The 12,000-nt window shown below is 40.3% G+C and overlaps 1 protein-coding gene across 7 annotated transcripts in view; it reads left to right on the forward strand.

Moving 5' to 3' along the window:
• Positions 1–2,002: 2,002 nt before the first annotated feature.
• The window catches only part of LOC148011547 (DNA binding protein), a 50,641-nt gene continuing 40,643 nt past the window's right edge, over positions 2,003–12,000 (forward strand). For 6 of the 7 annotated variants that reach the window (XM_087670244.1, XM_087670246.1, XM_087670245.1 and 3 more), the window contains exons 1-3: positions 2,003–2,182; positions 2,620–2,727; positions 2,807–2,941. In XM_087670244.1, coding sequence (XP_087526370.1) covers positions 2,090–2,182; positions 2,620–2,727; positions 2,807–2,941 — 336 coding nt within the window. In that variant the 5' untranslated portion in view covers positions 2,003–2,089. The remainder of the gene's footprint in view (positions 2,183–2,619; positions 2,728–2,806; positions 2,942–12,000) is intronic. The other variant, XM_087670247.1, reaches the window with a different exon arrangement.

The raw sequence follows: 12,000 nt of genomic DNA on the forward strand, positions 1-12,000 counted from the left end.
TTGAGTTAGCACCCATAAAAATATATTGTTCCATTCTTTTTCATACTTCATATACAAGTTTTTAGGGTTAGGGTTTTCACGTTTCACTTGGGCATCCAACTCCCTAAAAGATGGACAAGGAGTATAATTAGTTTCATTCCTAAAACAAAACACTATTCCAAATTGAGCTATTAGAGACCAATTTCACTTGTGAGTACTATATATAAGGTATTTACTAAGGCCATTGCAACTAGTCTCTCTCCTATCATGTAGAGATGTATAGATAATCATCAACATAGGTTCATAAAAGGTCACTCACTCATGGGTTTCTTAGGAACTATGGGACATTTGTGCCAAGGATCTTGTAAGGTTTCTCAATCTACTGATAAAAATGGTTGCTTCTCAAGGGGCATCAACACCAAGCTAATTAAACTCAAATCCAAATCATTGGATAGAGCTAAGCTGAACACCTAGAGGCAACTAAATATGCTCAATGTTTATTGCAAAATAATGGCTAAAGCATTAGCCCTTAGTATCAATTTCCTCATTGGGAGGCTCATTCACCCCCAATAGTATGACTTCATCCATGATAGGAAGTTTCATGATGCAATTCTTAACCTAATCTTTTTGATTGACTATGCTCTATCTTATTAAACTAATTTCTTGCTAATTAATATGGATTTCGAGAAAGCTTATGATCAAGTAAGCTAGGACTTCATACTAAAAGTCTCGTTAATGATGGGATTTGACCAAGTATTTGTGAGCATGATTCAAATGTTGTTTTGTAATGCCACTATAGTTGTCCAAGTAAATGGAATGTGCTTGGAGCCCTTCGAGGTAAAGAGCTTATTGAGACAATGCTATCCTATAGCCCCCTTCCTCTTTGCTATCGTCACTGACCCCTTGCTAAGATGTATTGACTTGAAGGCCCAAAAACACCTAATCAAGGGCTTGCCACCATCTCAAGGAGCAAGCAATTTGTAGCTCAATTCTTTGTTGACGACAATTCAAACATGGTTCGGGCTAAAGAAGAGTCATTTCAAGAGCTAGTGATGGTCTATGAGGACTTCAATGAACTCTTGGGCTTTGCCATTACCATGCCCACAATTGACATAGTCTATTTAGGGCTCTTTGAAAACGCTTTGTGGGTTGTTGACCTAGACTTTTGAGGCATTCCACATGGGCAAGTCTTTAGCCATCTAGGGCACCTTGCCTAGGGTGGGTATTTCAATGAAGCAGAGAGTAATTTGGCTCAAAAACAAAGTCAAAGCCAAGGTGGACAAGTGGAAAGGAACCCCAGTAAGCTAGTTGGGGAAAACCATGATTGTCAAAGTAATGCTTACCTCTTTTATATTGGAATGCTTTGGAAACAAAATTTGCGGCCTTCCTTTGGGACAAGCCCTTAGAAAGACGAGGATGGAGGCCTATTTTTTGGGCTTTGGTGACATTGCTTGAAGTGGAAGATGGATTGGAAGTCCCTCATTTGGCAAATAAGGCCAAAGCATTGATGTTCAACTTAATTAAGAGGATCAAAGAAGACCGCCCTGGATAACTCTGATAAGGCATTGGTTTAATAGAAGGTATAAGATTAGAGAGGCCTCCCAATTGGTGGCATAGGTTGGATGGACCCCATCCTCTTAGGGCAAAAGATCAAACTAATTCAGTCCGAAGTAGCTTAGTAGATAGCTAGAGGATGATTGAAAGCAGTGGGCAAGGGAAGATGGGCTGGTGCCCAAGATAGGAGGGGAGATTCTTCCTTGATGTAGATAATCTGGACAATCTACTTTGCATATGACCCCCTGTACACCCTTACCAAAACTTCATGGCCTCCTTATCCTACTCCACTACTACATGAATCGTGTAATTTTTGCTTTTCAAAAGAATACTGCTTGCTCGCTCGCGTATGAAAATACCATTACTAATCGTTCAAAATGTAACCTTGCTTCAAAATAAGTTATTGAATTGATTACTAAAATAACAGCTCGTCGATAACTAAACGACAGCTCGTTTAAGACTCTTGTGCACTCGTCTATTTCGCGCCACTAAGACGCCATAGAACACACGGTCACGCATGTTGCAGAAACGGGACTGCAAATCGAAACAATAATCCATGGAGAAGAGGAAGCGCAATGCATTGGAGGTTACCTCCATTGGTAGACTGTACCAGGGTCCGTGGGAGAAGAGGTACTGGAGCAGTTCCAGGGTATGTATAGCGTTATTTTCATGCTATTCGGTCATTAGTATGCAGTCGAGAGATTCATTTATTTGTTATCTGAGCAATGCGTATGGCCAAGCAGCCTTTTGTTTAAGCGGTGCATATGATGATCTCTCTGTGCTTGTTATATGATCCAACGCTTTCATGCCATTCGATCACTAGTATTCAGATGAGGAATCCATTTCCTTGTTATCTGAGCAATGCGGGTGGCCAAGCATACTTTTGTTCAAGTTTGGTACAAACAATGATCTCTCTATGCTTGTAATATGATGCAGTGAGGATTCAACCAAGCTTCTTCCTCCCTTGTCACGTATACTTATATTTGGAGCAAATTAAGTGATGGTCTTTTGGCATACCAGTTTGAGGATAGCAAAAGGCTTTGATTGAACGCTAAAGTATACACGGTTCTGAATGTTTTGCCTCAGGGAAAAGATCGGTATCCTTATCCGGTTGGTTACCAAGCTGTCCGCTCTCATAATGGTCACACATATCAGATGGAAGTGAAGGAGGGAGCTAGAGGTCCTTTGTTTGTGGTAAGCTAAATATATAGCCGTGTAGAGTTTTTACACAGTATAAATATATGCCTCACGTCCTTGGATTATGTGACTTTAGGTTACTTTGGGGGAAGGAGTGACATGCTGTGCAGAGACACCAAATATTGCCTGGGAAAATGCTATGAAAAAGGAGAGTCCCCGATCCAAAAAAATGCAGGGAAGGCTTTCAAATGTAACATCTGATGGTGCCGAGGTAGAGCAGAACTATGCTTTAGTTGAAATAAAAATTGGAAATTTGCTCTAGAAACCACACTGGGTCTTATGGTTTAAATTTGATGAAAACTGTCAGTTTGGCTGAGATTCAGATGTTTGTGATTGCTGAAATGGAATCTATCTTTGCAACTCTTGGATTCTTAAAAGCCTGAAAGGAATTTCCTTTCAGAGTTCGGGTGCCACTTAACTTTGCCACTGGCTCTACAATATTGGAGCATTTCTTGCACTAAAACGAGTTTTTGTTCAGTCCACATGATGCAGATATTCATATCTCTTTGGGCATGCAGAAAACATTTTGTTCTTCCACCCTTGTGGAAGAAAATGATTGTATATGTACTTGGAAATTGAAAGATTAAATTCTCACGTGATGGGTTAAATGTTGAGATCTTGTGCTTACTACTTTAACCAATATTATGCGTGTGTATGGAAGGGATAAACCTCATAAAAGTGGCAACACCCAGCCCAATAAAGCATACCCTGACTCACACATGAGTTGACTAATTTGCTAACAAGAATAGTCTAGGAGCATGGACTTCTTGAGCTAAAAATGCATTACATGCTGATTAGCCACATTAAACTCCCCAAAACAAGTTTAATTAATTAAAATTACCAAACTTTCATTAAAAAGAAGTGCATTCCTAGAGAGTGTTTGTGTCCCATAAGCCAAACCCCTTAATTTGGGAGGACCGAGCTATCTATAAATAGACAGGCTGCCCACCCCTCAGTCTCAATCTCATTTTTGCAAATTGTTGGTGCTTAAACTCTGCTGCCCACATCTTGTATGGAGTATATCTTGGTTCAAGTTGCTGTCTACTGCTGTTTGCAATTGGTGCCAGCTTTTGGACACTCCCAGACTATTGGTGATTGCTGTTCAGACCTTCCCTACAGCTGGTGACCTGTTTCCAGCCTGTTCGATTGCGACTTGGCCTATGGCGTTTGTAGTACGATTGTGTTGTATTCTGTAGTTGAGCATTTTTTTATACGACCACTCTCTATCAAACCTCCCATTATGGACTTGAAAGGCAAACGAGCTCCAGGATTTGAATTTGTCAAACTTAGTCCATGCATGTAGAAAGCTTGGACGAGGCTTGGATTCCCCACCACCACGACCACCACGGCCACTCACTTACACTCTCTTTGGCATTGGAGATTTGTCAAGGATGATGCCATCGCTAGGGCTAGAATGTTGTTGAGGCATATGTAGCCTTTGTCGCATGGCCAAAATTGGAGTCCAAAGGTGAGGATGATGAAGAGTTAAAGGAAACCTTGCCCTTCTTCTCCTCCTCTTTTTGCAACATCGCTAGCTTCTTGCAATTCTTGTAGAGATGCCACTTCTTACCACAATGGTAGCATAGGCATTTGCAACATCATCAAACAGTGAAAGATAGAATGGAGAGTGTAGTCCCTACAATATGGCTTTGGGAAGAGTAGATTGCATGTTGTGAAGTTGATCTTGGATCTGTGTCACTCAAGAAATGAATTATTGAATCATATCATTCGACTCAAGGGGGATTTCCTCATAGTTGTCTTCATCCCAATTGCATGGAAGAGGAGATGGTTTTTGGGGATGCAAGGCAAATCTTGAGACAATGTACCAGAGTCACTTTTGCACAAGCTAAGCTTTCATCACAGCACTTGAAGTTAGATAGTCAAGGCCTTTAAACTTGATTTTGGTAGAAGAACACATGGAGCCATTGATAGATATGTAGAGAATAGGTAGGGGGTGTGAGAGAGACTTACGACTAACAACCTAATACCAAGAGTTCAACAGTTCAAGAAAAGAAAACAGTTCAGATTAAGGACGAGAGAGGAACATAATGTGACGTGAATGTATTGAACAGAGGCACAACCACCAATGTGTTGTGAACCTTCCCTTGAGTGAGATCAGGCTGAAAATGCAGGCAGGAAGAAGTTGGTGCTTGTAAACAAAAAGTGAAATCGATTGCATAGAAGATCAAAATGTTAGCAGCTGTTGCAAAAAACAGTGGCTGGACAGTGAAAACGCAAGTTGCAGCAAACAAAATGCAGGGGGAGCACTAAAAATGCAGAGAATTCAGGCTGCCTAGCTGCGGAAAACTGCTGCCCAGCTGTCAAAGCTAACATCCATGCCAGCCGGATCAAGACAGCAGCAAAACACAAACTTTACAGCAGTTGGAAAGTGCGATCAGACTTGAAATAGTAGTCAGAAACAGCAATCAGCACCAGAACCAAGACATTCACTTATTCACTTGTGGCCCATACATCTATTTGTGCACAAGGGCACAATATCTCTTAGCAACCCCTTTGGTGCTCAATTGAGTCTCATCTCAAGCTATGGCTTAAAAGGCATACCCATGTTACATCACCATTGATTGGAGGTGAAGAGGTTCAAGATAACATGGCTAACATTATACCATGTTTGCTTGACATGAGGCTTTTCATTACATTCAATTGGATTATTTGATTTTAAGAGTCTTATCGTAACCATAAAATCTTATGCAATATACTTGCACTTTATTGCAAGAGAGATATCTATGCCCATTTTATTGATGTATGCACATGCTTATGAAGTATTGAAAAAGTATGGTTGGCTGCCTTCAATAGAGGCCCTTATATTTTTTATCAATAATTCAAGAAATTCATTACATAAACATTCAAGTTGCATTGTATGGCATATAGATGTGTAGAAATCAAGTCTAAAGACTCATTTCATCAAACGCATTCCTCTTAGAAATAAGATACAAATTGCAAGAGTATATTTTGTTACAAAAGCAATCAATAATCTAAAGACTCTAGCTAGAACCAAATGGGTGATTGTTAATGTTTCTCCAAATTACTAATTGTCAATGTTTCAAATGCCTAATACATTTGTTCCTACAGATTCTTTGAGGCTTAAGCTTGAAGTTGTAACTAGAGGATTAGTGTTTAAAACGTCAAGGCTCAATATCATGTTGGCAGATGTGAATGCAGAATTCTATGCCGCTTAAAGCAGTCCATGGAGGTCGTCAATACAGTTTTTTATGTAGTTTTTTCTTTTAATTTGTAAACTTTTTGTGTTGGCTTCCTTGCATCTATCCTTTCACTTCATCCCTCACGACTTGGAAACTTTGGGTGCATTTAGGAGGTTGGTTTTATAATCTACAGAAGAAACAAACCTAGTTAGATATTCACGCTATTTGATTATAAAAAATTTGGGTGTATTTAGAAGGTTGGTTTTATAATCTATAGAAGAAATGAACCTAGTTAGATATTCACACTATTTGATTATAAGTGAGAATGGCAATATTGATTAGTAGGGTCAATCTTCTAATAGCGAGAAGGATGTAGGTAAGCCCAAGTCTACTAGTGGAGATTCATCCATGAAGGCAATGCAAGAAAAGTGTGAAGCAACGGAAGCAAAGAGACACTATTGATAGATGTCAGAATAGTGGGCTCAATGGAAGCAAAGAGAAACTGTTGTAACAGATTGCTAGAAGTAAAGCACAAAGAAGAATATTGCTATTTACAAACAAGAACTCAAAGAGAATATGCTTGAGAAATGGAATCCATATATCAAGGCACAAGAACAGTACAAGGGCTTGGGAATTGAGTAACTGATAGTGTGCACCAATCTTCCTCTCTCCATTATGATGCGGTCATGTTGAAGGATGAGTATTTGATTGTTGATAGTGGGAGAGGTGCAATCTATAAATGGGGTAAAATATTGCCAAACATGATGACTAGTCGGCCAATGAAAATGGCACCCAAAACTATGGATTGGCCAACTTGAAAGATCTATGGCATGAAAACATAAATGCATAGGATTGCCTAGACTCACCCATGGGATGTACACTTTGCTACGATCCTCTCTTAGATCGTGGGTGATTAGTACAATAAAATATACAATAATAATGATGCATTACAATACATACCACAATGATCATATCAGACCTTGGTCATATCAATCCGTGACCATAGAAAGTAGTCACAGCAACACCTAATGCTTGTCATGAACCAGCTTCACAAAAAGCACATCATGACCATGGGTTCCTTGCCTTTGGCTAGATTGCCAAAGTCTCCTCATGAGAGCTTAGACTAGGAGCCATGAGCACTCTCTGTCAAACAAAAGAGCTCAACATGAACTTGGTTGTCAATCCTAGGTCTAGGATTTCAAAACCTCTGACACTTCAAAAATGGGTATGAGAAGGCACACTCTAGGTCCACTACATGTGTATATTGATGAGGGCAAGATGCCCCATCACCGTCATCCTCTCATACTCCCTCTTTGGCATTGGAGAGTCATGAGCAATGACTACACATGGGCTAGAAGGTGGAAGAGGAGGCTATCTTCGCCTTCACCATAGAAGAAGAGCTCCTTGTAGCCTTGGCCTTGGTTGGAAGGTTTGAGTTGGAATCTAAATTTGAAGATGACGATGACTTGGTGGAGAAGTCCTTATCCTTCTTCTTCTTCTTCTTCTTCTTCTCCATTCGGAATGCCACTTGTTCCTTGCATTCATTTTGGAGATGCCCCTTCTTACCACAATGGTAATGCTATTTTTCTTTCTTTTGCTTGTCATCCCTCTTTGAAGTTGCAAATGCTTTGTTTGGACCAACATATTGAGATGGTAGCCTCCCTTGTAAATGCAAAGAAACCTCATGCTCAAGCAGCATAGAGAGAGGTCGTATGCTCAAAACTAACAGGTATTGCCGATGTTTAGGTTCGTAAGGTGCTGGCCACAGCATCAAACTCCAGAGGAAGGTTATAGAGAATAGTCCCTACAAGATGTGCCTTTGGGAGGGTGGATTGCATTTGTTGAAATTGATCTTGTGTTTGTGTCACCTTGAACTTTGATAGTTTGTAATTGACCATAGGGTTTAAATCTCACACGGTCAACGAAACCTTGTAGATAGTTGTAGCTTCTCCCACACTTTTGAAGCCCTCCTATAGAAGGTAACCACCTAAAGGACTTCCTTGGAGTACTCACCACCTATCTGTTGATCTTTCAGATGTAGGGATTTTCATCCTCTATCTATGGTGCATTGTCACTCACCCCATGGGTCACTCCCACATAGGGATTTCCATCCTTTGCCTATCAGGTCCCTCTTTCTACTCCTTGGGATACACGTGGCTACCATACCATGCCCAGTTAGCCCATACTCACTTTTGGATCCATTGTGCACACATCTCACATGCATGGTGGGCACCCTACCCACCCCACCCATTCTGTTCCTCTTTCAGGACCACCACTCTTGTTGTTACAGCCAAGAATGTCTTTATAGACAAGACTTGTTTTAATGGGTCAACTTTTACCACTTGGTCCAGATTCAAAAGGCAACCACTTTCTTGAAGGGGAATGGATTGCACTGGTGGTCCACGCTCTTGATGCAAGGTAGAGCACCTTCAACATGGGTACAATTTAAGCAAATGTTTGCTTCAAATTGGTTGACTAGTATATTTAAGGTAGACATTATGATAGCTCAAAATAAGCTTGATGCAACGCAATGCAAGAATATGTAATAGTATAATAAGAAGTTTTGGGATGCCTTGTTGCCAATGACTTCTCATCATCCAATTCCTCTTCATGAGCAAGTGGAAAATTATATATGTGGGCTTTCTAAAGGAATCAAGGATTTTTGTATCAAATCCATTGTATCTAACATGTCTCAGCTCATAGAAACAACTAGTATAGCTTATGCTTTGCTATGTGGGAATTCAGGCTTTTGAGGCATGGATGAGAAGCCAAACACATTCGTTCACTACAGATTTATGTGCTCTACCATCTCTTTCTCTCTCTTCTCTCTGTGTTTCTCTCTTTCTTTCAATTTGATTATACACTTGCATTCGTTGCACTCTAACATGGCATTAGAGTAGCGTAGAAGGGTTGATTGATTGTGGGCAAACTTGAAGAGGAGATGTCAACGCGACAAAAGGCTGCGTTTTCAATGCTCAAGGGTGAACGGGAGAGTTGCACATTGACACAAAATTGAGATGAGTAGAAAAGCGTGGGAATGGAGCAAATTTGCTGATATTTTGCAGGTTTTTGTTGTTTGTGAAGGAGAAAAGGTTGTGCTTTCAACCTTTTTTTTTATAGATTTTGAGTTTCCATCGACTCGAGCAGTTGAAACAGGTTTAGCATGAGCAGAGGAAGCCCTAGCACGCTACGTTTCGGAGTCAAAGGGCATTGCCCTTGTTTCTGTGAAGGTTATTTAGGTGACAATGTCTTTCAAGCTTGGCATGGAGTTTTAGGCTATTATGGACTGTAAGGTCCTCGTGTTACTAGCGCTTCCTTAGGATTAGAAGCTCGATGGAGAGAATCACTGCATTTGGCCAATAATGATGCTTGCCATTTTGGAGTCCTATGATTTGGTGGAACTTGTGATTGAGGCCATAGACCCTCCTACAGCTCGTGAGTCGTGATAACCCACATAGAGCATTTGATCGTTGCTTTGGAGATATGGCTGAAATTGGATTGGTTGTACAATCGGATGACTGTGATAAAGCGTGTGTCTCTAGAGGTACGTTTGTGGGTGTTGAACCGTCCAAGTTAGCTTCCATGTGGGAGCATGTTAATAAGCTTCGGCAATTGCAAATGCAAGTCCAAAATGTAGAGAAGGCATTTACTTGAGAGGACATGGCAATAACTCTTCTCTAGCAGTTACCACCCCGATTTAGTGCATTCTACTAGTAGGAGTTCAAACAACCCATGTGTGAGTTTGGCATGGGTAGGCTATTTAGGCATTTTATTATGGTTATTATGATGCTTATTTGGGGCATTTTATGTTGGTTGACCAATAGACCTGCCCCTATTTTGGCATTGTTTTCTTCTTTATATACCTAGCTTCCTCTGGGAAGATATGCTAGGGTTTGCACTGAGAAAATACATGTACGACCAAGACTAAAACACAAAGAGCAAAACTCAAACCCTAAATGCAAAAACTCAAGTTTCAAACATAGAGACAAACACAAGGAGAAGAAAGTTTGAAGTGAACGAATGTTGTAAATGAATGTAAGAGTGTACAGAATGCCCAAAGGCAGAGCAATGGAGTGTCGGAGAGTGGCGTCTACCAAAGATAAATCCCACGTGCAGTAACCACGAGTTGGAGATGAGAGAGTGTCTATGTAGATTCATCCATGGCGGATGATACATGCTATAGGCAATTGATTGGGCCTTGATATGGCTTCTCAATACTCAGATTGATTTGTGCTTCCCTATTGGTTTGCTTGCAAGTTTTATGAGTGAACCCAAGTTGGCTCATTGGCAGGTGTTTGCGAGTATTGTGTAGTTCTTGAGGGGGATCTATTGACTTAGGTATTTGTTATCTAGTAGTAGGTACAAGAGATTTAGCTTTTGTTCTATATGGTTGGATGGGGTTGGAGATGCTGACTACAGGAGGTCAACAGGTTATTGCTTTACTTTCAGTGTAGGTGCTATCTCTTGGAGTAGTAAGAAGTAGCCCACAATTGCCCTATTATCTACAAAGGCGGAATATAGAGTGGTGTCTTGTACCACTTGTGAGACAGTGTGCCTTCGGAGGTTAGGAGAGCTTGACTATCCTTAGCTATGTCCTACTACCCTTCATTGCAACAACGAGAGTTGCATTGTTTCGGCATGAAATCATGTATTCCATGCTATGTTGTAACTCATTGAGATATAGTACCATTTCATTCAAGAGATCTTGGATGAGACTATTGATGTCGTGTATTGCAAGACAAAGGATAACTTGGGAGACTTGTTTATGAAGGCTCTTCCTCAAGCTGTTCTTCGACAACACTTTAGATCCTTGAGCCTTATGCTGCATCTAGGTTTTGAGAGGGGGTGTTAGAGATTTGGCCATGGGCACAGGCATTGTACAATTGTTTTAGGGCAGATTCATGTATTTTTGAGCAAGTTGGACAACATACAGGCAGTTGCCAGCATGTTTGCAGCATTTTTGGGCAGGATGAGCAGTGCTGAAGCAATTTGGTATGCATATGATATGATTTTTTACTTGTAGCTCTCAAACTATACATTTGCATAAGTATGCATTGGTGTACGTTCATCAAAGATTGATTATCAGTTGCTAGCTTTACATGGATGATCATAAGTTATTAGTGGTACTCAGGTGGTTTTGTAAACAACAGTGTGTTTTATCAATGCCACTGAAAGTTCAGCCATGATTTATAGTCATTTCAGCTGCTATGGTTGTCTCGCCACTGCAATTGAGATATACTAGCGAGAAATGCATTCTATGGGTTTCTGGCAACAGTTTTGGATTCTTTATGAGTTCTACATTATGGTTTTTGCTGGCTGGAAATTTTTAGTGAGTGTTTGGCATTAGCATGGCTAAGTAGCAGTGGCCAATGTTGTTTTCACTATGATGCCTTTTAGAAAAATTCAAGTACAATATATTTTGTTTGGTACATTGCAATGCAATCAAGAATTATTGCATTGATTTCAAGGGGAGGTCTATCACAAGGACGTGAAATTTTGATGCTTTGCTTAGCATTTGATTAAAAGTTAGTCAAATGTGAAAATGTGACTCATACATGTGAAGTATAGGTTGGTTATTTCACAATGTGGGGCTTGGAACCTTCAGATATTAGTAGGTGTCAAAGACAAAAGTTGTAAGAAGTTATATTGGATAGGTGCTAGGTTGGTACTTGGTGTAAGAATTTGGCCTAGACTATTTAATTAGCCCCAAATATTAGTGGGGTTGACACTTTTGGTATTAATTATTTAATTAATGTGAGTTCTACACTAATGAGTGCTTGGGATCACTTGGGTGATAAATTGATATAGCCAATTTAATTGTTGGTCAACTAGATTATTTTTTTGAGCCATAAGTAATTGTTAAATTAATTTTTAGACTACTAGTTCTCAAAATTGTTTTTGGAAGGCTATCAGTGGGCAAAACTTGCCCACGCAAGTGGAAAAAACGTTTTTGGAGGTTGAGAGAGAGAGAGAGAGAGAGAGAGAGAGAGAGAGAGAGAGAGAGAGAGAGAGAGATGACTGAGGCTTGGAGAGAGAGAGAGTGTGTGAAGACGAGAGAGAGAGAGAGAGAGGGGTCGACGGGGTCTGAGCGTGGAGATGGCGGCCGTTA

This window comes from Lygodium microphyllum, chromosome 28, assembly GCF_053477565.2.
Source record: "Lygodium microphyllum isolate KBCC chromosome 28, Lygodium_microphyllum_v1.1.10, whole genome shotgun sequence".
Classification (NCBI taxonomy): Eukaryota; Viridiplantae; Streptophyta; class Polypodiopsida; order Schizaeales; family Lygodiaceae; genus Lygodium; species Lygodium microphyllum.